General features: G+C 40.2%; 1 protein-coding gene across 1 annotated transcript in view; it reads left to right on the top strand.

Annotated features, from left to right (window-relative positions):
* The window catches only part of GLP1R (glucagon like peptide 1 receptor), a gene marked incomplete at its 5' end in the record, with an annotated part of 85981 nt that extends 63918 nt beyond the window's left edge, over nucleotides 1–22063 (top strand). Inside the window, 6 exons of the mRNA XM_085320785.1 lie at nucleotides 7290–7350; nucleotides 11617–11686; nucleotides 12366–12454; nucleotides 16297–16435; nucleotides 17378–17419; nucleotides 21470–22063. Of these exons, the coding sequence (XP_085176911.1) occupies nucleotides 7290–7350; nucleotides 11617–11686; nucleotides 12366–12454; nucleotides 16297–16435; nucleotides 17378–17419; nucleotides 21470–21637 (569 nt within the window). The remainder of the gene's footprint in view (nucleotides 1–7289; nucleotides 7351–11616; nucleotides 11687–12365; nucleotides 12455–16296; nucleotides 16436–17377; nucleotides 17420–21469) is intronic.
* Nucleotides 22064–24274: the final 2211 nt, after the last annotated feature.

The raw sequence follows: 24274 nt of genomic DNA on the forward strand, positions 1-24274 counted from the left end.
TGGGTCCCTTTCTGCTGTGAATGCTTTTGAGCAGACCGAGAGCCTCAGCATAACGCCTCAGTGTTTGCTTGAAAAACACGGGATATTCCTGTTCTAGCTGAGAGAGTACTGCCCTTGGAAAAAGGTTATAAGCTGTAAAGATACTGCTTTAGCAACAGAAGAGAGTTTATGTATTTGGAAAAAAATAYGTTATTTTCTGTTATTATGTCGATCAMATCAGTATMGACTATGGCTTTTCAGAAGTCCCCTGGATTCTGGATATGTAAGTGTCTTATAGAGTCAAGTAGCCAGCAAATTGCCTTTTGCCAGCAGTACAGTGTGCATTGCATGGGATGAACCTCCCCTATTTAAAGCTGAATCAGAAAATAAATCTCTCTTTAATTCTGTCAGAGCTGATGTGATACCCTGAACCCTTCTTCGCTGTTAGTGAATTGTCCTCTTATAYAGATTCATCTCTTAATTTGTTCATTACTCATCACTTGCTGAATATTTATGTTTTAAAGTTTAGCATACGTGTTGTTTTCCAGCCTAGTGGGTGTTACTCATATCAGGTTGCTGTTTCTCTGAATTGTAACTGAACTTCGTGGTCACTCACAAACCACATAGTATTGTTTCTGCTCTCTGAGTAACTTCTGTAATCTCCCGTGTGAGCATGTGTTTGCGTTCCTCCTCTCAAATGTACGTATGAATAAAGCTGTGTATTCTCTTCAAGGTCTTTGTTTGCCTGAGCACTTGCACATACTCTTCGTCACTGTATTTGCCATGTGGTACTGTTTTTGCCGAACAGCAGGTCTTAGAACAAACGAGGCTGGAACAAATTCGTTCCTCCAGCAACCTGAGCAAAGCTGTAACGTAAGGACCAGTTTTCAAATAGATCTCAATTCGTACGTCTCTCCGAGCTTTTAAACTGTGGCACAAAGCAGTGCTATATCTTATCGTAAACAGGGGGAAAAGTCTGTGTAATTCAGTAATTTTTAAGCAAAACAACAACAAAGAAAGTAATTTCCTTCTCCCATTTTCTATCTATTGTAATTGTTTTGTCTCAATTCAAAACATGGAAAGAGTGAACTTGCTTTTCAAGTAGAAACATGGAAAAAGTACCTTATTTAGTCTGCATTTTCCTAGGAAGAGTTAACAAACCTTAAGGGAGGTTTTCTCTACACCCTGGGGAGTGTAGAGAAAAATTAATAGGTATTTCCCAATTCTATTTTTGCTAAGTTACAGGGCTTTTTTTTTAACATTCCAGGTCAGTTCTTAATGTTACTATTATTAGACATCCCATTTAGTATCGGTTCAAATGAGTAATTGTTCTTTGCTGTTGAAATATTTTATAAGGGAAAAATCTGTTCATTTCATTTTATTTTTTGCAAATATTTCCAGTTCTGCAAAAGCTAGAAAAGTTATAAAAATTTTGATTGATATAAAGAAAATAATTCAGTTTTACAGATTAGGAGTCATTTATATAGATGTCATGTATTTTGATAGGCCTCTATAAACATTCCTGATTACTTGTGAGGTATCTGTTCAGACTGGGCTCATGCAATCTCATGCAACACTAGACTTTGAGATGGCAACCTTAAATTTTTCTTGTTTCATTTAAAGTGGCAAATGTCTTGTTTATGTCATCTTTTTCTTTGTAAAAGCAGATTTTCTTACATTTGTGTCAGCCCTGAGTTCTACATATTTTACTTCAAAAAAAAGGGGGGGGAGGAGGTTAAAGGTTTGTAGCATTTTCAAAGGTGATAGGAGAATCATAGAATCAGTAAGGTTGGAAGGGACCTCTGGAGATCATCTAGTCCAACCCCCCTATTCAGCAGGGGCACCTAGAGCATGGTAGACAGGGTTGCATCCAGGCGTGCCTTGAAGATCTCCGGAGAAGGAGACTCCACCACCTCTCTGGGCAACCTGTGCCAGTGCTCYKTCACTCTCACAGGGAAGAARTTCCCCCTCAYGKTCAGGCGGAACTTTCTGTGCTTCAATTTCTGCCCATTGCCTCTTGTCCTGTCACACGGGACAACTGAAAAGAGTTAATCCCTGTCCCCTTGACACCCTCCCTTCAGGTACTTGTACACATTGATAAGATCCCCCCTCAGGCTTCTCTTCCCCAGGCTGAAGAAGCCCATGCGTTCCTCATGGGGCAGATGCTCCAGCCCTCTCATCATCTTTGTAGCCCTACGCTGGACTCTYTCCAGTAGCTCCATGTCTCTGTTGTACTGGGCAGCCCCAAAGTGGATGCAGTACTCGAGATGAGGCCTCACCAGGGCTGAGTAGAGGGGCAGGATCACCTCCCTCCACCTGCTGGCAACAGTCTTCCTAATGCAGCCCAGGAGACCATTGGCCTTCTTGGCTACAAGGGCACAAGAAAGAAAAGGAAACAGTGGCAAAATCAACACAGCACATTTTTGTAAAGCGTGTTAATAGGCTGATGCCCGAGCAGGTAGATGAATTGTTCCTTTCAGCTTGGAGGTCAGCACAGCGGTAGCTAAACAGGATGTTGATTGAGATACCCTCATTATAACTTGCTTGGAAAAACAAAAAGTAAAAATCTGTTACTATTATTGCTGCTACCCTGCACTTCCTCCTTCTAGCATAAAAGAGATCCTTGACCCCAGTTCTCATATTCTAGAGAGAATGGAGAAAGGGGAGGAGGGAAAGAGAGAACAACATAACTAAAGGAGTGGAGAGGATTGCTATTTGTTTTGCTTACTTCTCAGGATGTGTAAGGGCTGCCCTTAATGCAGTTGCCCAATGCAACATGTAGTTTGCTTAGTCCAAGTCCAGATGAAGAGCCCCCAAACCTGACATTGGCTTATAGTGGCTGTGTTAGGCTGTAGAAAGTCGTCTCCTGAGAATAACAGATTTCATTGTAACCTAAGTCTCTGCATCCTTCAGAAAAGGATGGGGGAATGGTGAGACACCAGCAACRTCCCACAGTGACTGTGTGTGACATCCAAGCAGGAAGACTGAGGCGAGGAGGCAATTTTAGCTCTGAAGACTAAGAAGAAAATGTTAATAAAAAGCCAAACATTTTCTGAGCTTCTATGGCAATTTTACACCCAGCTGCACTTACAGCAGGGAAACTGCCATAAAAAGTAAATAACTCCCCTCCTTCCGGCCCTTGCCAATCCAAACTCACTCTAAGGAAGAAAAAGATGAGGGAATGGAGCTATTAAAGGCAAGAAGCCAAGCTAAGATGTCGAAGTCTACATCCTGAGTGCGAGGAAGTTCTGACTGGATCAGAGCTAGCAAGAAACCTTCCTTCAGAAGCCCAGTGTGAATTCAGTGTAGCATCTGGATGCAGTCATAGCACAAGCCATTTTTTACCTGTTTTCAGATGAAAACTGTTTCATACAAGGACGTTAAAGTAGCTTCTGCGTCCCAGAGTGAGCTTGGTAGGAAATGTATCAGTCAGGAGTTTCTCTTAATTCTCTTTGCTTTTCCGTTTTTCAAATTCAACTCTTTTATCCTTTTCCTTTTTTCAGAAAGGAGAAAAATGTTCTTTTTTTTTTCTCTGTTATCTTCCATACTTTTACCCTTGATACATCTAATCCTATTTATTTATAACTTGAGTTCCTCATCACGTACTTCTTGCATTCATACGTTAAAGAGTTTATCAAGTCCATCTGTCCTGGATGGTTTCTGACAAAGACAAGGATCAGAGTTCTCCTGCCATCGGCGGTGGTCTTCTGGTTGGTGTGACTCCTTGTCTCGGAGGTTGTTTTCCACTTGGTGAGAAATCCAGTGATGTCAGRGTACATCTGAAATACCAGCTTATACATGCACTCACTAGCTTTTAAAATGCAGTATGCAGAGTGTGTCCTTATTTAAGAGTAGATCCGTGATCCTGAAGAGGCAACTTTGCTTCAAGAAGAATCATCATGAGCGGGTGAGAGGACTGTCTCTTGCTCCTCATGCATCTTTCTTCCCTGAAATCACCTTTACATAAAATATGGTATGATGAAAAGCTAGCAATATACTATGATCTGTAAGAATCAAAAGCTGCTTGCATGTCAGAGGGACCCGGGGGAAATAAAGTTGATGTGAAATAACACCACCTGATGACATCTTTCATGGTTTCTGTTACTAGAATATCTCAGACACATTAAATGGAGAAACCAATTTCTACATGCTGCTCTGAATCTCATCCAGATATTGCAGCTTCCATTAACAGCTCCACTAGTTGCTCCCCTCTCTGCTCCTTAGGGGACAGTGGAACATTATGAAAAAGTCAACCAAGGGTAGGTTCCTGAGCAACGTTTTTGACATCTTTCCTTTGCTTACCTCAGCCTATTTTCATTCAGTCTAAAACTGCTGAGATTTTTTGGTATGGGTAATGGCTACTTTTTCCTACCTTTCTTTTTCTTTTTGCTATGCAGACACCTGGTCAGGTATAAAACAGGCAGGACAGAGTGAAAATAGGTAGGTTCTGCTGCTTAGTTATGCAGTGGGGTATTAAGATGTAAATTTGGCAGTTCTGTTATTTTCTTACCATCTTGTAATGTGTATAATTGTTGCAGCCTATTTTTCAGAARCCCCATTCCCTGTCGTTCCAAGTTGAACATCAATATGGCACAGGCCATTATAAACAGACCAGTGCGGTTTCTGGCTTTTCAACAGTGATGCAGTGCTGACAAAAGAAGGTGCAACTGTTTCCGTAATTCAAAGATGTCTTCGTAGCCCGTTCATCTGGAAAAAGACCAGTCTCATGGCTTTCTGTATTAGAAAAAGGGAAGCTGGAGTAAGCTTAGCCTGTAAGTTTTTAGAGGTGCATCTGAACTATCTGATACTCTTCGAATGGCAGCAGCAGGGGCAAGAGGTGTAGGACAGAAGCTTGAATGCAGCAGTACAGCTGCATGTTGAGAGCACAGGGCTATGGTACTATGTCAAGTGTATTCATGAGTGATAGGTATCTGTAGAGTTTATTGAAAGAGCTCTGTATAGTTTGCTTCCACTGCCTGCTTCAGTTGGTAAGATTTTACCTGAGTGAGTCTTGGAAAAAAACAGTGAAGCAACTAGAATGACATTTACTTTTGTGCCAGTTAATTCAGATTAATTAGGGATCAAGACTGTAAAATAATCTATACAGAGCCTCAGTGATTCTTGCAAGCTAAAATCATTGCAGAGATGCTGCAGACTTGYTTTTTTGCTGTTGTGGATGTCTTCTACTGATTTGTGGTGGATTAGGGAAAATCACTGGTGCAGTTTCCTATTTAAATCCTGGACTAAGGCTTTGGAAAAATGGATACAATTCTGCCTGCTGATTGTGTGTCCCAGATGTTATGTAGAGCCACTCATTTCTAGGACAAGCCTTCCTGAATTTGGTAGATGTCAGATTGTATCCGTGCAGAATTGACGTTGATGTTCAAAGCTTACATGTATGTATTGCGTTGTGGATGTTAAYGTGGAATATAATGTAGCTGAGGTGTCGCAACACCAGGGGCCTGTATCATGAGTGGGACGGGAAGGAGCAGAGGATGTTGTAAAGTCAACATATTACCTATTAATTTGTATAATATTTGTGTATCAGTTGCAGTCTGAAAATCTTTGAGCAGCATGATGCAGTTCAATAACATCAGTCCCTGTCTATTGATGTCCTTTTAAATACACTATTAATAACAGATTCTCAATTCAAATGTCAAGTAATGCAATTAAGTATGGAGAGATTTCTGATGCATTCAGAAGATGGAGATATTCACAAATCGTTTCTATTATCACTGTACATCCGTTCCCTCCACTGACACACAGCCTTTGTATTCTCAGTATATTCATGTCTTATCCTGCAGATTTCATATTAAGGTATCTTAATTCTCAGTAAAGTCAAGAAAGGAATAATTCAAAGTGTAATTATTTTCTGTGAATCGAAAGCTCATTTGTGTTTGGAAATGATTTGCAATGAGCCTCTTAATCTTTAATGTCAGCATCAAAACAGCTCTGAGTTCTCAGTAACTTTACTCCCAAAATACTGTGTAATCTCAGCATCAGGTACATCCATGGAACATGAGTCAACCACTGCCCCAATAATCTCAGCTCATTTTCTTGTCTTTTCTATTGTTCTAATTATTGGTATTGTTCTGAGATTTTGTTTCTTGCAGGGTTTTTTTTTTCTCTTCTTTTTTAAATGATTAAAGCAAATAACAAGTGATCTGATGGTGCAGAAAGAATATAGTACAACAAAATAGAAGAGTTTTACTGATAATGTCCACTGCAGATGCTCCTTGAAGATTTTCAGACTGCAAGATGTCATTATTTTTCCTGTAGCTCCTGCTGTCAGGAACTGTGTATCTGCCCTGTGCAATGCTTAATAAGTTTTCAGTGTTGCACACCGATATGCCTATAATTTCCCACCATAATTACTATTAAGAATGCAATAAAAAGGCACAGTAAATACTACCCTTCCCAAATAACCTAATTGCAATGTCTGACACTGTTCAAGGAGGTATGCAGAGGAATTGCAGTTCATCTCAATCTATCCTTAGGCAGAAATTCCTCATCCTGCCTGTTAATACTCAGCCTGCTTTCATTGCTTTGTAGGGTTTTTTTGTTGTTTTTTCTTTTTGTTTTTGGCATTCCCTGTATTCAGTATTGGTTGACAGATCCACTTTAAAATGACTTTTCAAGACCTAGGCATTTCATAAGCGAAAGAAATTGGGTTGAGAGCCTTGGAGGACGTAAATCAAGTAATGGCTGTACAAGTTTATTTGGCTTTTGTCGTCTCCCTTTCCCTTACACCCTAGAGAAACTGTGACCCACAGTAACACAGGTGTCCACAGGTAAGCGTAGGGCCAAGCCTCTTCTCGAGACCCGATGCATCTGCTGCAACCCCTCAAGTCCTCGCCAGCACCTCGACCCCAGCCCAGGGCTTCTTGGGGGAGGCCTGAGCACTTGCTGCCTCAGGGTGGGCCCATGGTGTAGGGTACGTGGGGCTGAGCATGCTGCAGCCTCGATGCCAATGGCACGGCAGGCTGGCAGACCTCCCAGAAAGTTAGTTTCTTTCCCTGCTCTGTATAGTTGTRCATGGAAGAGCTGGTATTTGCCAGTAACGGGGTGATGGTCTGTTGCTGTTCAGCATTCGTACCTGTTGGGAGCTAGGTGGAGGTCCAGGAAAAATGAGTTACACATGTTAATTATTTACAGTTAGTATCTTCCTGTCAGTGGTGGTGGGTAGGAGCTGCCACCCACCAGCTGCCACGAGCTAATGATGTTGCCCATCATCATGTGGGGGTTTGTCCTTCTTTCTGCTTTTCCCTCTCTCTTAATGTCAGTGTCTACCTTGTCTCCTTTCTTCCCAGGTGTGCCAATGCTGTTTGTTATCCTCTGGGGAATTGTCAAGTACCTTTATGAAGATGAGGGGTTGGTTTAGCTCCGATTTTCTAGCTATCTCATTTGTGCTGTGTGTGCGCATTGGCAGGTCTCTGTTTGCTTCCTGTTTGGTGTGATTTGCTTTGGCAATGTGCTGAAACCTCATGTAACTGCTTGTGTTTTGTCTGAAGGTCTTGCATAACATTTCAGAAAGGAACATGTTTCTTTCTGGTTAGGATTTTCTGCATGTCTAAATGAATCTATCCTTCTGCAGGTCAAGGAAAGGTATGTTCTGTTTTTCTGCAGTTACAGTACCAACAGTAGAAGTCATCATATCCAATCAAGACAACTCCTGATGTTGTGCCTTTGGCAGGAGCCTTTACAGTTRTGCTTCAGGAAGGCAAAACCCTCCCACAGTACTTTGCCTGCAATTTGCAGTCGTTAGCTTATGCCTTGCAGCAGAGACACGATTACTTATTCTTGGTTAAGCTTCCATTATTTAGATCTTCATAATATAAAATCACATTCTCTATCTGGCTGTGTTAGTTTTGCCCAGGCCAACTATACCCCACACAAAAMCACTGCAAAACACAAAATACTTTTTGTCCACTTCTACCATAGTGGCTGTTTGGAGAAACTGGCATTATATGTGCTTCATATACCAAATAGCAGTACAGCCCTTTTGTTAAACTAGAAGGAGGAAAGTGGTTTCTCCTTACTGACAGTGATTGCCTGGAAATATTTGAGTAGCTTTCTTTGTGAGAAAATAAATAGCTTTATGCTATTTCCTTTTTATTCTAAATGCACAGCTTACTGGGTCTTCCTGTTACTCAGTTTCCAAACAACCCAGCGAGCACTTTTTTAGAGGAATTTTGTTTGGTTTTTGTTTATCTTTCCAAATGCAATCTGTGCTGGAGTGATTCTGCAGTGCAAAAACTTGGTTTAGTCAGAGCCACCTCTGGACTTTCCACGTGGTGTTCATGGGACAAGGTATTAAGAACTGGCTTTTTTTTAGTGCCTTTYATAACATTGAACCTGTTCCTTCAAGTTGCTTCTTCTGGCTAAAATAATGCTAGGATTTTTTGACTTTCCTCTTCAAGGTTAACTCTGTTTTATTCTGAAAAGATCATGGCTCTGCTGAGGTATTGCAAGTTTTGTTGAAATGATCAGGATAGGTAGAAAGAACGTGCAGTCTCTGAGCAGCTCATGTCCCATAGGCAGGTCTTGCCGCTGAGGTAGAAAATGTATTCAAAGTGCCTCCTGCTGAGCCTCCTGCRTTATGTAGTGCTCAGAGCTGATTTATGTTCTCAGTTAAGGAAAACTGTCACTCACTGCCTTGAGCAGACCTTAAAAGGGGCAATTTTGCACTTTATTGAATTTTCTAAATCTTGTATAAATATTTGTGAAATACAGTAATAAATAACCAYGTGCAGCAGCCCCTCTGAAAGGCAAGACTTCTGCGCCTTGGGCTGGCATTTGTTGGAGCAGCGAGGGATATCTTTCATGCTGTTTGCCTTTGCGGCGCTGCTATGGATGTGCAGCAGGCTGTAAATTTCATTTGTGTCTCAACTACTTCCCTAGTTATGAGGAAAAACTGGAAGTGGATRTGGTCAGGGCTGAGAGTTCGAGGCAGTCCTGAGTACGTAACCATTTGGAAAGAAGGACTGGAGCCTGCAAGACCTCCTACTTGCAGACTGACTTCTTCTTTCCTTGTTAGAAATACTGCAACTGTGAACTCCTTTAGAAATCAGTTACTGTTTTTTTTAAAAAATAGGCTATTAAAAAAGACTGTATCTAAATTATAAACAAAATTAAAGCAAGCTGAGTTTCGTAATTGTTAGACTATGCCTAAAGAGCTAATACTTAAACTTCTTTGTTTMTGTCTGCAATTAATTATGGAAGAAAGACAGCCAACTTACAGTCTTTTAAAAAATCGAGCCATTCAGCCATTTTGCCTCTTCAGRGCAAAAATTCAGCACTTTCTTGTTTAGAAAAAGCTTAGAAGAATGGTAAGCAAAGGCAGAAACTTCCCAGTATCGTTTGTTTAGTTGGACCGGTTCCCCCTTCACAGTTTTGATGCTATTAGTTGCTAAGCGTCTTCTGAGTGATGCTCAGCAAACTGCAGGAATAGATCCCAGCGCAGTACATGTTGGTGTGTCTGTCAGTGTAGCAACCCCAGAAAGCACAAATGGACAAGAAACACGTACAAATCTATCAGTTTTATTTTCTGGACACTTTAATAGCTGTGACACTTTAATTGGACTATAATGGTGTTTTTATTGCACATATTTGTATAAATTTAAAAGTAGCTGAAACTGCTYGGTGCCACAGGAAACAAATTAGTGCACACAGAAATGTAGCAGAGTTAATGTAAAGGACCATTTCTCAGCTTCTGTCATTATCAGGAAATTTTAAAATTGTCTCTGCTTCCACTGCAGCTGCTCAGAAAATTAAAACTCCACTTCCAGCCATGCCTATTATYCTGCCTGTCTTGGGGGATTCAAATAAAATTAATTTTAAAGGCTACATGAAGCCAGTTCCCAGCCACGCGTACCAATTAAGTAGTTTGTCTGTTAGGCGGATTCCAGGTCAGGTGCACTGACCGCACGTGGCACGTATACCGTGTTTCACCAGTAGCTAAAATACAATTGAATGAAATCAGATAGCAGAGCAGCTGGTTAAAATCGTGTGGTTGTTATATGCATTAAACTGAAGGTAAAAATGAAATCCTGAGGCCTTCTCAGGCTTCCAGTATCTGCAAGGGAATGTGCMATTGGCACAACCAAGCTGTTTCACCTTGCTCCGTGGTATCTGTGTATGTGTGCACGCGTGCATGTTGTTGTGGCCTGGGCACCTAATTACACGCTGCAGTTTTRCTAGTTTCCATCAAGTTAACTGTCCCATTACAAGACAGGATTAAGGGTTTACTCTCAACTCMTGTCACCCAAGCTGAAGTTCCATAGGCTTGCTAAGGAAATTTAAGGAAAATTGCATATATCTGTGTTTTGACTGATGAGAATTGAGAGGAGGGAGAAACCTGTTTTGTGAAGAAACCTCCTTTTTCTTAGTGCTGTTTCATAGTTTATGTTTCACAGCCTGTGTAACACAGAAATTTATGGTATTTCACTGCTGGCTTTACTGACAACTTTTGCTTTTGAGTGATGCTGAAGAGTGTGGCAGGAGGCTAGCCAAGCTGTTTCATGCAAACATTAGCAATGCTGTTGCTGCTATGCAGCATGGGTAGTTTTGAGATGCATCTCAGAATAGGGATTCCCAGACCAAAGTACATTTATACAGCTGCTTCAAAGCGGTGTGTGAACATGGCSTGACAGCTGAGCTGTTGTGCATGTGTGTGGCCAGTCATATAGTTGGGAGCAACTGGCTGTGGCCAGACTGGGACCCAAAGGAAATAGGTTTAGAAACCCCCCAGTGTAGAGTTCACTTCAAACCAGTGATTCCAAACTATGGCTTTTGAGCATCGTATTTCTTGTGAAAGTCCTCYAATGTTGCTTAAGGACACAGGAACTTAAAAAGCTAAAATTGAAGCTTACAGGGAGAATGGAGTATGAAATTGCCTGCAGCATGTTACTTGATGGGCAGAGTGCTCAGCTGACCAGTGTAAGTTGGGAGCTATTGCTCTAGTCTTTTGTTTTGCTTGCTACTAATTTTTGAAAAATTCCTTTAGGCCTGAAACCTATAGGTGCACTGAAGGAATTGGAGTTTGGTGCTTTAATTGCTTTATCCTGGTTGGAATTAGTAGGGGCTTATTGAAAATAGTGGCAAATAAAATAGGTGACTGAAGCTAAATACAGACAGGAGAAAAGTGATGGTGGGTAATGTGGTAAGGAACTAACAAAGAGCTAAATAATAAGACTTCCTGACACAAGAGATGTAAGAGTAGTAAGTAGTAATGCAGAAAGAGTAGGACAGAAACCACCCAGGAAGGCCTGACCCAAGTGAATTCCCCTCTCAGCCAAATGGTGTGTTTGGGCCTTAGGTTTTAATGGAGTAAATCTTCACAGCTAACTGATGATAATTCATAGCAAAATGTGGAGAAGGGCTAGCCATTAGCAGGCAAGAAAGGCAGGCAAATAATTTCCAGTTGGGTTATGATAGCTGCAGTAGTACTAAGCATTCAGTGTTTCTAAGAATTGAGCAACTGCATCTGTTTCCATGTCAGCATGATGTGCTTTTCTGGTATCTACTTCTCAATATCGTTTTCCATCTGTGTTGCTTTGACATAACMAAAAACAAGGGGTTTTAGTAATGTACTGAAACTTTTTCTTCTTGTGTTCCACCTTTTTGCCATCTCCCTAGTTGCTGGACCAGAAACTATAATATGAATTATTGGTTGATCATCAGACTGCCTATTCTAATYGCCATTGGGGTGAGTACGGAGTTTGTGCCAGGAGCTGGCACATTTCTGTGAGAGCAGAACAGGATACAGCACAAGGATCAGATGTGTAAGTGGCTAATGGGCATGYCCAAAGGCTGATGACCTCTGAGGGTACTGACATTTTCATTCAGGGATGTGATCTTACAAAACCAGATTGGTTTCTGCCACTGGAATTCCTGAATAGCATTTTGCTTGCTTAATTTAGCCACACGCTGGCATGCCACAGGAATCCAGTTAATTTCTCTACATGGGGAAAGCTGCAACAGGTAGCTACAGCACAGGGAGGCAGAAAATAGCATTCCAGAACTGAGCTACAGAAGAACAGCAARTTGTGTGATATTGTGGAGAAATGCCGTGGTACACAGCCACAAAACTGTGGCAGTCACAGACCTCCAGTCAAGACAAATGGGACACTCCACACCTATATTTAAACCTGTGTCTGGTTTGCTGGAGATGTAGGAAAGCTCCCCTACTTTTAGGGACCTGCTTGCATTTTCAGGAGCATACATTTCAGAGCACAATTCCTTAGCAAGAGTTTAATCCCATGGCAAATTCAGCAGCTGCAGAATAACAGTATGTGCAGGAACCTAGGAAAGCATACACAAAGCACAATTTTGAACACTTATTGTATTTCTTGATGAAGATGTAAAGCCTTCTTTCTTTTCTCCAGGTGAATTTCCTGATCTTCATCAGAGTTATATGCATCATCATCTCCAAGCTACAGGCAAATCTGATGTGCAAAACTGACATAAAATGCAGGTTTGTCATTCTGTGGTCTGATGCTTCTTTGTGCTTCTTGAAAAGGAGGTAGACAAGGAGGTAAATGAAAAGAAAGGATTGACAAAAGTGGTTAAAAATCACAGGGACTGAGTAATGCACCGATGATGTCATACATACAAAATACATTTGTATGACTCCTTGGACAATCAGTCCCCAGAGAAGCCTCCTGGTGAAGCCAGGACAGAAGTTGTGTCTGCATTATAGATACATAGTTATAGATACATAGAAGACTTGATCTCTAAGTTCATCAGTTTACAATCTTCCATAATATTGGAAGAATATTCTTAAGCGGGTATTTTTAAATGCTTGTAGCATATGCAGATACTTAGGTAATTTGAAGAAATATATGCAAGGGAGAGAAATAATAGATTAAACTTCAGTGAAGATCAAGGTGGTGTCATTTTGAGCACTGCTCCTTGTTCTCCCCGCCAGTTGTTACAATGGGACAAACTTTTAATCTTGAATTTACTAAGAATTCATATAAAGCTTCAAGACAGGTATCAGAAGTGCTCAAATTTTATTTTGCAGACCCTCTCTGGGTTCATTTTGTCATTTAATTGCCTTGCCAACATGTGGGTTGCATCTTTCATTTCTAGGTCTTGGAGAATTTTTTCTTATTGTAGTCTGAGAAATAATTTAGAGATGATAAGTTAGTTTTAAACTAACTTAGAAATATGGTGAATTAAGCTGTGTGGAGCTACATGCTGTGGTAGCTAGACTGCTACTGGTAGTTGACTTAGCAGTTCAAAATTGTGTATTTCCATGTCGCTACCTTCTAAGCTGTGTATCTCGATGTTTTCTCATCGGAATATAGAGCTGACTTTTATGTTACCTACCTTCCTTACTTCATGTGAAGTTATGGAAAACATAACAAGTGTTTGGAGCTTGAAGTTGAGGAAGGGACATGGGAATCCTTTTAGAGTGCTGTAGGCTTTGCTTTCATCCATGCTGTTGTTTTCAATATATGACCTTCATTTGCCAGTCTTAATGTTTTGGGTTCTGTGTTTTTCCAGTTCAGTTGTCTCCCTTTTCACTTAGGACTACTTAAAAGTCTGACTGCAAAGTTACCCTGTCAAGGGAGAAAGCCCTTACTCTGACAGCTTCTGCAAACGGTGGAAAGGTTTGATACAACTGAACCATCTGTCAGTGATACTCTGATTTTCTTCATGTTGCGTGTTCAAGAATCTGCTGTGTAAGCAAAGAGGCTTTATTAAGAAAGGACTTAMCTAGCAACAGAGCCTTCTTCACTGATGAAGAATAAAGTCTTGGTGGTTTTCCCTGAGGTTGGTGGTTATARCTTTGGGGGATTCTGCCTTTACGCAGAGTTCAGTAGATTGGTGCCAAAACCAGTGGCCAGAGACRTCTGTGAAATAAGTCATCAGAACTTTTTTTGCCCCTTTTATTTCTGCTCCAATAGATTGGGAATATATTTTGTGGGGATGGAAGATACTACTGCTACTTTGGAATGTGTTATTTTAAACAAGAATCAGTCTAGGTACGGTACCCTAGAAAGTCACTGGCTTAGATAGATGCAGTGATGAAAGCAGAAAAATGTTTTCTTGCTCTCAGGCCAATTTTTATTCCTCCTCCCTCCCACTGCCTGTTCAGCTGATGAAGAGAGTGAGCTCACTGTTCAGTATGGCAGCAAATCCCTTTTCTCTGTGGAAGGATTGGAGTTGTGGAGAAACTTCTCACCATGCTTGGGGGAAAAGTTTACTTCAAGCAGGTCTTAATTGCCCAGTCTTTTCATAGGACTTCTCATGGCTTCCTGTTTAAGGCAGAGCTCTCTAGGTATCTGATATAGACCCACTAGTGTTCCAGTGAAAACTAGGAGATTGCTGTACACCTCTACAATTCCCTTTCTTTACCCAACTGGTGTCTTCAGAGCCAATTCAGTCTCAGCTTCTTCCTTACCTCTATTTCAGGCAAGTGGTGGTGGAGAATCACTATGACAAGGCTTACTGGTAAGCTGCTCTTTTAAACAATCTCCCTATTCACTCAATGGAATGACCTGCAGTGGTTCACTAGGGATTTGAATCTCTGCTTACCTATGTATGTAAACTGCTTAATTTAGATAGCTGCTCAGATCCACCATCCCTCAGTCCTTGTGTGCCCAGAACATTGGCAGGCTGGTGTGTGGGCTGACAGAAACCTTAAGAAGCTGATACAAGGCAAATGCAAAGCCTTTGCACTTGAGGTAGAATAACTGCATGCTGCAGTACAGGCTGGGCACTGTCTGGATAGAAAGCAGCTTTGCAGATAAAGATCTAGGTGTCCTAATGAGGAATAGGTTGAATGTGATTAACCAGTGTGCTCTTAAGGCAGTCTAGGCTGTGACTGTTCCCCTCTATTCAGCATCTGTAAGTCTACATCTGGTGTCCAGTTTGAGGCTTCTCAGCACAAGGAAGAGATTGCCTCCTCTCCTGTTTCAGTTTTTCACCAAAATAGTTCAGTCTGGACTAAATGACATRCAAGGAGATGTTGAGAACTAGGTTTATTCAGCCTACAAAACAGAAAATTAAGAGAGGACCTAATTGCAGTCTTCAGCTACCTAACAGTGGTTATAGAGAAGATGGAGCTAGATTCTTCTCCAAGGCACACAACTAAAAGACAAGGGGCAGCTGTCAGTTTGTAGCAAGCAGTTGGATGTAAGGTTGGGGAAAGATTCACAATTAGAGTGGACTGACAGTAGAATGAGGCTCAGAGAGGCTGTGCAATCTCTGACCTTCAAGATGTTCAAAACCTGACTGGACASAACCCTGAACAACCCGCTCTTAACTTTGAAGTTAGCCCTGCTGAGAGCAAGAGTTGGACTACAGACCTCCAGAAGACCCTGCCAACCAGAATGAATCTATGATTCAGAATAGCAGCCAACAGCCCTAGGGCAATGAAGATTTACTATGCACACAGCTTTACTATGCACACAGCTTTACTGATCTAGTGATTTTGTTTCTACTCTACTGGAACAGCCATCATAGATCCTTGTGAGGCATTGGCAGTGTTAACAGATTTTATGGCACAGCCTCGTAAGCTCCCATGTGAGGCTCAGGCATCTTTCATTATCTTGTTAAATGGCTTAGCATGTATGTCTATCAAAAGAGAGATAAGGACCATTCTTACCAATGTTTCYTGTACTTGTAACCCTGATCATGGCTCTCCTACAGGAGAAAAAYGTTTTACTTCTGTTTGTTTTTTCCTTTGCTAGCTGTGCCTTTGAACTTGCCTTTTCAAAATGTCTTAGCAAGGGGAGGAGTACTTCCTATTCCTTCCCACATTCTGGTGTGGTAAATCTTCAAAGCATTGTAACTAACTGTAACTGCAAAACACTGTAAAAGCACTTAAACCATCTTAGAGTGATGACTCCTTGATTTAAAAGATTCCAGTCACAGATAGATTATTTCTTTAAGGCCATCAACAAGGTAGGTTTTGATCATCATTCCCATTTACAGGTGGAGAATTGATACAAAGAAGACATYACAGATGATACAAGCATATCATGTGCTCCTGCGTTTGGAAGATTTTCCAGGTTAAATACAGCCTGAAACTGACTATAGAGCAGTAGTCAGAGCAGCACTCAGAGCAGCAAGTGGTCTGCAGTAAATTCGCAGGGGCAGTAAAAACATGCTGAAACCTACTCAGATTKTTTTAAATCTAGATCTCTGGAGGAGGATCCTGAGATGAAGGGATGGGGTGACTTACCAAAGTTCACAATGTRTCAGAAGCAGAATGCTGAAACAGCAACTGAGATCAGTTGGGATCAGCAGTGATCTATTCAATAGATCAYGCTACTTCATGGCATTGTGTTGTCTTTATGATTTTAGGCTGGCCAAATCTACACTGACTCTGATCCCACTGCTGGGGACCCATGAGGTCATCTTTGCCTTTATTACTGATGAGCATGCCAGAGGGATGCTGCGCTTTGTGAAGCTTTTTACTGAACTCTCCTTTGCTTCTTTCCAGGTAGTGATTGCATTGTGCACRTTTAGCCAGGATGTTCTGTAATTGCTGTTTGAGGACCTTTTCTCTCTGTTGTTCATTGCATGTTCCTTTTTCTTTATATTTCTCAATTTCGCCRTAAACATGGCAGCATTATGATAGTGGGAGAGAAGTATGAGGACTAATTTTTGGTAGCCACTTTAGATGTTGATGTTGTGTGTTCTTATTCCCGATGCCTTAAATTTCCCACAATAAACTGGTCTTCCTATCCCTGTATTAATTTCTGTTTCCTATGGGATATCTTGAGGCAATAATGAAATTGTCTGCGATTTCCTGTAACTGTGCAATGTCATTGCTGAAAGCAAGTTKTGTGCTTTCTGTAGTGTTTTTGATACTTTTCTGAAAATCATGCTGTGAAGAGGTAGCTGTCCACAACTATAACTGCATGTGAAGAAAATGCTGGTTTACTGTGATTTTTATTTAGGTGTTGCCTTAGATATGGCCATTTCAGAAGAATGTCCTTGTCTAAGGAAATCATTATCCTTCTAGTTTCCCTTTTCACTCACTCATTCCCTGTTTATCAAGGATAGAGTTGTATTTGAACTTACTGTGAATTTTTCGTATAGAAAGTATTTATAATTAGAAAACAGATCAGATTTGCTAAGGAATTGTTAGAAAACATTGGCAGAGGTTGAAGAAAAAGTAACTTCTTTTTATTAAGATCATGTGCTTTGAGACAGAGTTTAGTCTAACTTCACTTCCACCATCAGGGCTGGTAAGTCCTGTTCACTGTTCACTTTTGTTGCTGGTGGGACCATAGACTTGTTCCCTCTTTCATCCTGCTTTTCTCTCACCATGGGACATGCTGATGTGAAATGAGACAGGCTCAGGTTGCAGGTTTGCTTAGCTGAGTGGGGGAACTGTTCTCCTCTGCTGACTGCTGTTCTGCTGTTTTCTTGATTTCAGGGGCTGATGGTTGCAATTCTCTACTGTTTCATCAATAATGAGGTAAGAGAGACACTGGGAGTTGTGCCAATTGGCCTTATCAGCATCCACTATAGAAAAAAGGAAATTGAAAATAGTCTTAAACTGTTAAATTTTTCCAGTATAGGACAATTTAAGGGTTTTTTGTTTGTTTGTTTGTTTCCTTACAGACTCTCCTCTGTACAACCAGACAGGGTAACTCCTCACATAAAGACTGAGGGAAGGAACCCAAGCAGCATAATTTAGGGACAGTATTTGTAGACATCAAGCAATTTTCTTGCTCATGTTTGTATAGTTTTTAGTGCTGGAGCTTTCCGTGTATTGAGAATTACAACTGCTCTTCTTAATCTGTCTCACAGCTTGTGAAGTTAGTGTCCTCTCAGCTAATGTGTACATGGTCTGGTTTAGCTGTGGCCCAGCTGCTTGAAGGCATCATAAGTCCCCTTATAAAAATGGAGCATGGAGCTGGATACGAGTACTATCTTCTGTGGCTTGTGCTGAACTCTGGCCCTGTTAGGGATAGAATATTGTTCTGTTTTAATTTTGCAGGAGCCACTCGTGTTACCTATTAAGTATCATTACCCGYTGATTGAGTAGCCAGGTTTGCAATGGAAGCAAAGACTGCTAAGCTGGCAACACATTATTAAGTGTAATACACATCACTGTACTTTACACTCATGCTAAATCTACTTATCTCTACAGTAATTTGGAATTATCTGTTTAGAGATGGGCCTCATCAAGGAATTGGAATTGACAGAAAAATGTTCTAGTTTTGTAGTTATGGCTAGGCTGAATTCAATGCATAGGTAGCAGGCATCCAAATTGAGCCCTGTAGGAGACCATTCACTTCTATAGCTTGTGCATAAGATTTTGTTAAAGTGAATGTGTTAATTGTACTGCTTATGAAAGTCAGGGGCGGGTAACAGCAGGCTTTGCTCAAGAATGAATGAGAGAATACTTGTGTAAATTTGTTGTATAGCTTTACAGGTACGCTTTAATACTGAGTTGCAGCACTGTCTGCTTCTGCATCATATATTTCTTTTGATTCACTTTGGTCTTCGCTCACGCATTCTCCGAGCTGTTGCAGCCAACTCTCTTACCAGTAGAGCCTAACGATCTCCTCTGTATGATGCAAGGGCGGAGGCAAGTTACATTGTAGAGCAAGGTTCAATAGGAACCTGACATGGGTAAGCTTGTTTCATTGCGGGGAACCTACTGTGAGGTAGTATGCTAAAATCTGTAAGGGATCCTTCAAGTCTTTTGTTGCTTGTTCTCTTGTCTTTGTAAAATTTCTAAAAGCTAAGAGTAATGTGTTCAGCTTGATGGAAAACTGACAGACAATCTAGGCTGAATGCTTTTGTTTGTTTCCGTTCTTTTTAAGAGAAGGGATTTTGTCAAACCCAGTTATCGGGATCTGTTAAAAAAAAAAAAAAAAAGCATTTGATTAGGCYCAGTCTTTTCTATTTCTCTTCTAAACTATATAGGAAATTCATTCTTTTCAAACAGCTTTTCATCTTTCAGACTAACTGTGGCTGAGGCCTATCCTTATATTTTTATATAACATATATCTGTATTTTTATTTTTGTCTGTGGCGCACTGACTTAACCATATAGCATAAATGTTTTTTGCAAGTCTGTGCCAGTTCACAAGCAAGAATTAAGTTAGCAGTTATATTAATACYCCTTTGTAGAATCTACTTGTGGAAGAACATTAAAATAATTCTGGTCATAATTTCATCTGAAAGAATTCTGGATTTTCTCCAATATTGATCTGAAGCAAACTGCAGAGCCTCATCAGATTGCCTGTTACCACCAATGTTCCTTGAAAAATGAGCGGGCTTAATACARTTTTTCTGCAATTACTCTTGCTTTCTATGATAAATATTCTAACCAGAGAAATTTTGCTGCCTTCTACCACAATAAGCTGATTCAGCTTCCATTTTCCATAGTCTTGCTGTCTTACTTTCTTCCTCATGGAATGGAAGTACATGCCAGTCTTGTCCACCTTTAAAGAATCTGTCCTGACTTCAGTTGCTTTTTTAATTACTGTCCAATCTTCCCTTTTTTCTTTTGAGTGTTCTTTATGCATACCATCCACCGAGCTTCTCTACCAGCTCCATTCTATGTCATTTCAGGTCTCGTTTCTTTTTACTGTGTTTCATTGATAGCCCTTGCAAAAGTTTAACTTCTTTGTAAACAGATTTCAGACTTATTGTCGCAGTCTCATCATCCTTGCCCATCTACTGCATTTGATTCAATCAGCAGGTCTCTTTGAGTAATCTTTTCCTCCTTTAACTTCCATGACTAATTTTTTCAGGTTCTCCTAGCTCTTCCTTTGCTCTTTCAAAMTATCCTTCACAAGAATTTTCATTCACCCCCTTTCTTATGGGATTTGAGAATTCTGCTCTTGCTTCCCTCCTCCTCTAGTTTATTGCAGGGGCATCTCATCCATACACAGAACGTCCTAGGCTAATTATTATGCTGAAAGATCTGTAGATYTACCTCTCTGCTCAAGAGCTGCCTTCTTATTTACAGAATAAATCTTACTCTATCCYGTCCTTTCAGGGCTGCCTCCTGAATTCATTATTTGAAAATGGGCAAATAGAAAAAAAAAAGATAAACAGTAGCTGGGTCCCTGGAAAGTTTTTACCGAGTATGAAGTTTTCAGCAGCCGCGGTGCCTATGCAGGAACTGCAATTGGTCTGTTTGGCTGGCTTGATGGTCAGTACCAGAGCCCTCAAAGAAAACAAAAAGGAGCTCTCCAAAGCAGGCTTACTTGAGGCCTGCCGTGAACTTACTTCCAAGCTGAAGTACATGCCATAATGATTGGAATTGATTACTGTAGTTGCACTGCTGCCCTTTTTAAGTAAAGTAAAAAAGGTTCAATTTTATGTCCTCTGCCTTATGTGTTAAAAGCTAATGGAGATTCTTATTTTAGGCAAGTGGCAAGAACTTTGCCTGTGGAACAGGAAGATCTAAATTGTTATTGCTGCTGTCAAAAACCCTTCACAAACTTCCAAATGGGTACAGAGGTTGCAATATTTAACCCAGAAGCTGTGACTAGATGAGCATGTTTTATACCTTAAAAACAATGATATTTGGAAAGATACTATAATTATTGTTTAAAGAGAAAAATGCACAGAAAGAAGACTACTTCATGAAAAATGAGAAGTGTAAGCATTGTCTTTTCTACGAAATTGGAACAATAGAAGGGCAGGAGTGGAGTGCAGGCTTTTTTTGACATCCTGAATTTCTGCATCTGGTATTGTGATCTGCTGACATGCTTTGTTATGATAAAGAACTGATTTATCAAAGTGATGGACATGCCTGCCAAGCCGTATTGTCATAGTCACCTTACAGCTGGTGTGATACCACTTGGGAAGACATCTGCTTTTTTTACAAATAAATTGCTTTTATCTTTTTACTTGCTATATTTTTCAGCACCCTATTTAGGAACTTGAAATTCTGTACTGATTGTATCCTTTAATGCATACAAACTTTGAAAATGTTAGATTGTTTGTGTTTCAATTCTGAATAAATATTTTGCATGGAATTAAAAAAGATTATTTTTGTTCTTTGAATATTTACTAAGACACAATACTGTTTAAATAAAATCAGAAATTAAAACAGAACTTCAAAAATTCCCCTGGTGATAGTATTAAGCAGTAAGCCAGTCTTTTTCAGGCATTTAATTGTTGATGAAATGCAAAAATCAACTTATTTTTTTGACTGTATGCAGATAAGGCATAGAGTAAATTCATTATTGCAGTAGAATACCATTTGAAATAAAATAAYGAAGGTAAGATTTTTCAGGTGTTCTGTAGCATAACAGAGCTTTATTTCTACAAGTAAAAGTAAATGCTGTCATTATTTTAAAAATGGAATACCCTACGATGGACTAATAAGATAAGTAAATAATTTGAAACAATAATATTCCGGGCTTAAAGCATTGCCAGCTTTTGTAAGTAGTGTAAGTAGTGATGTGTTTTTTTTCTTGCCCTTTTCTAAAAGAATCATTTCAAGATCTGATTATTTCTACATTTGTTCCTTTTGTTTCCTTCTTTCCTTGTGTTAGGTTCAGATGGAGTTTCGGAAAAGCTGGGAGCGCTGGAGATTGGAACATTTATATGTCCAGAGGGACAGCAGTATGAAACCACTGAAGTGTCCAGCCAACAGCATCAGTAGTGGAGGCACGGTAGGCAGTAGTGTCTACGCTGCCACTTGTCAGGCCACATTCAGCTAAGATTTCTACAAGTGAATCAGATTGTGAAAAATGAACTGCACAATATACCTGAAAACCCTTAAATACCCAAGGAGTGGCACAAGTAAGCCATCTCCAGCAAGAAACTTAGGCATATGCTACTCGTTGCCTGCAGGCTGTTGGACAAAGGTTTCTAGGGAAAGCAATTTGCTAATCAAATGAACACATCTGAGGGAAAATTGATCATGTCTAAAGTCAGTTAACAGAGTTTCTTCCCATCTGTACACAAGGCCTCCAGGTGTCCAAAACTTAAGCCTAGCATTGATCCAGTCTGAAACCACAGGGTCAATGGCTTATTACTGCGAGTAGGCGAGCTGAGTGATTGACTGATTAAATTACAAATATACAGAATATGATTATTGGCAAAAAGTACATTTAGGCTTCTAAGAGCACAGGGCAAGGTGCTATCACCAGTTTTATTAAAAAAAATAACTTATCAGAACACAGCATGTGTTTTAGGAAAGAATCAGTTTTTTAGTAAGAGCTTCCCAAAGTTATAGTACACTTACCTGTTTTCTGGGTAGGTGAAGAACAGCATCCTGAAGATCTACAACTGCAGTGGGTAGCATGGTGCACATTCCTGAATGCCTTTTTTAAGCTTAATTTGAGGGAAAAACCCATCAAAATTAGTGTCTAATAGGCCCCTCTTCTGTTATTAATAGGTGCATGTCATCTCTTGTCGACCTTGATGGAAGTATTCCCTTCATGCCCAGACCTTTAGCTATTACATTGTACTCTTCAGCTCCAGTTGGCCCACAGGTGTTAACAGGGACAAGATATTGACTTGTGCTTCAAAACAATTGTCTTTCAAAGCTACACTCTGCTTCTTGTGGATGCAAGCATGCAGAAGCTAGCTTGTGGCTGCAATGTCTCTTACCACACTTCATCGACTTGGAAAAGATAGCATTAAGTGCTTCACAGTGTGTGCTCACTTTTGTTTCTTCTCTAGCCTGGCCTGTTTTCTCCAGGCATGAGATACCTGCAAGATGGTTTACTCATGGTTGCAGGACTGAAGATGTGTACCAGGTGAGTTTAATGGTACCCTTTCAACACAGAGGACAATTTGCCAGCTCCCAGCCCCTTGGGGCAAAGCTGCCTTCCCCCTTCTTAGCTGGCGATCAGATGGACTTAAAAATAAAAGGGGGGGGTGCCCATCCTTGCCCCACCCCCTTTAAGTTTAGCATAGTGGGTCTTTAAAAAAAATACACACAAAACAAACAAACAAAAAAAATCCAAAGACGTCAAGAGTTCTTGCAGTCAATGCATCTAAACTGTTTAACTACTGCTGATGGCTACAAGAGTTAATGTTGGGGGGAAAAAAACCTCAGAGGTACAAGAGGGGCTTGGGACATTGCCTCACTTACTTACTACAAAGCTGTACACATCTTTATCCAGTTTAGTCATTCAGGCTCCCTTTACAACAAMGGCTGAGATGCCAAAGACTGTTTCTCAGAATAACCCTACCCAGAGCCTCCTGGTGATCAGTAACTTCCATAGCCTAGCAGTTAGACTACTCAACAGAGATGAAAGCTATTTTCAAGTTGTTCTTCGGACTTAAACTCACATCCYCATTGCCAGAAAAGTCGCTAAATATTCTAGGATATAATTCGATAKCTTTCCATCCTGAAGCTAGATTGCTTTGCATGGAATTATTTAATCATTATAATAGAATCCAGACTGCCTACAGGGTGAATTAGTTTTGTAATCATCAAATTAGAATTGARTTAGAGAGGAAGGGTTATCTTCTTCTGCTATAATGCTTGTAACTGAGCTCCAGGGGAAAAGTCAGACATGTTTGTAGAAATCCACCACAGTTCTCAGGCTGGCTTATGTACACCAAGCATGCTGGCTTCTATGCAGGCCGTTTCAACTCCATCTCTTTGTAATAYCAGTAGCAGAGCTGACTTTGCAATGAAGCATCTCAGGTTCTTCTGTAAATGTAATCATTTGCTTCTATGTAGGGTCACCATTAATACAATACCTGACTACTATATACATATATGTAATGTATGTTAAATGCTGTCCTGCAATTTAATTAGTTTCCTAAACATGTAGAATATCCTTGAAGTTTTTRCTTAACATCTATCTTTAAGTGCTTTGAATAGGAAAGCACTAATAAAATTGAAATCGCTGGTAGCTGAAAAGGCTGCATGATGGCAGATGAAATTAGTATCTGTAATGATAATGCACATTGGAGGGAATAATTTCATTCATGAATATTCAAGAGTGGGTGCTATTTTTCCAGGGCCCTGCTTGGTTGTATGCAAACCTAAGAAAAGGCTCTGCTACTTGTGCAGCTGTGAGCAAGATTATAGTTTTACTATGGTAATAGGAAGTTACAGGAGAAGTGCTTTAACTCACTACCAACATGCTGGAAGAAGTATAGCATTCTATACAATATATCTATATATATAAAAGTATAGATCATAAATTAGAGAGGACAGACATAGGAATGGACAATAAAAGTCCTTTTATGTGTGGAAGCAAATCTGTACTTAATTGCTGTCAAAAGATTTAACAATTTGAAATGTTTTAGAGCTGGTAGGCTCTTTTTGTTCCTCTCAATCACTTGAACTAGGGGCTTCACATTCATAAGGAACATCTCCAGCACTAGATATC

This window comes from Rhea americana, unplaced genomic scaffold (assembly GCF_003343005.1).
Source record: "Rhea americana isolate MKP2758 unplaced genomic scaffold, rheAme1 scaffold_119, whole genome shotgun sequence".
Lineage (NCBI taxonomy): Eukaryota > Metazoa > Chordata > Aves > Rheiformes > Rheidae > Rhea > Rhea americana.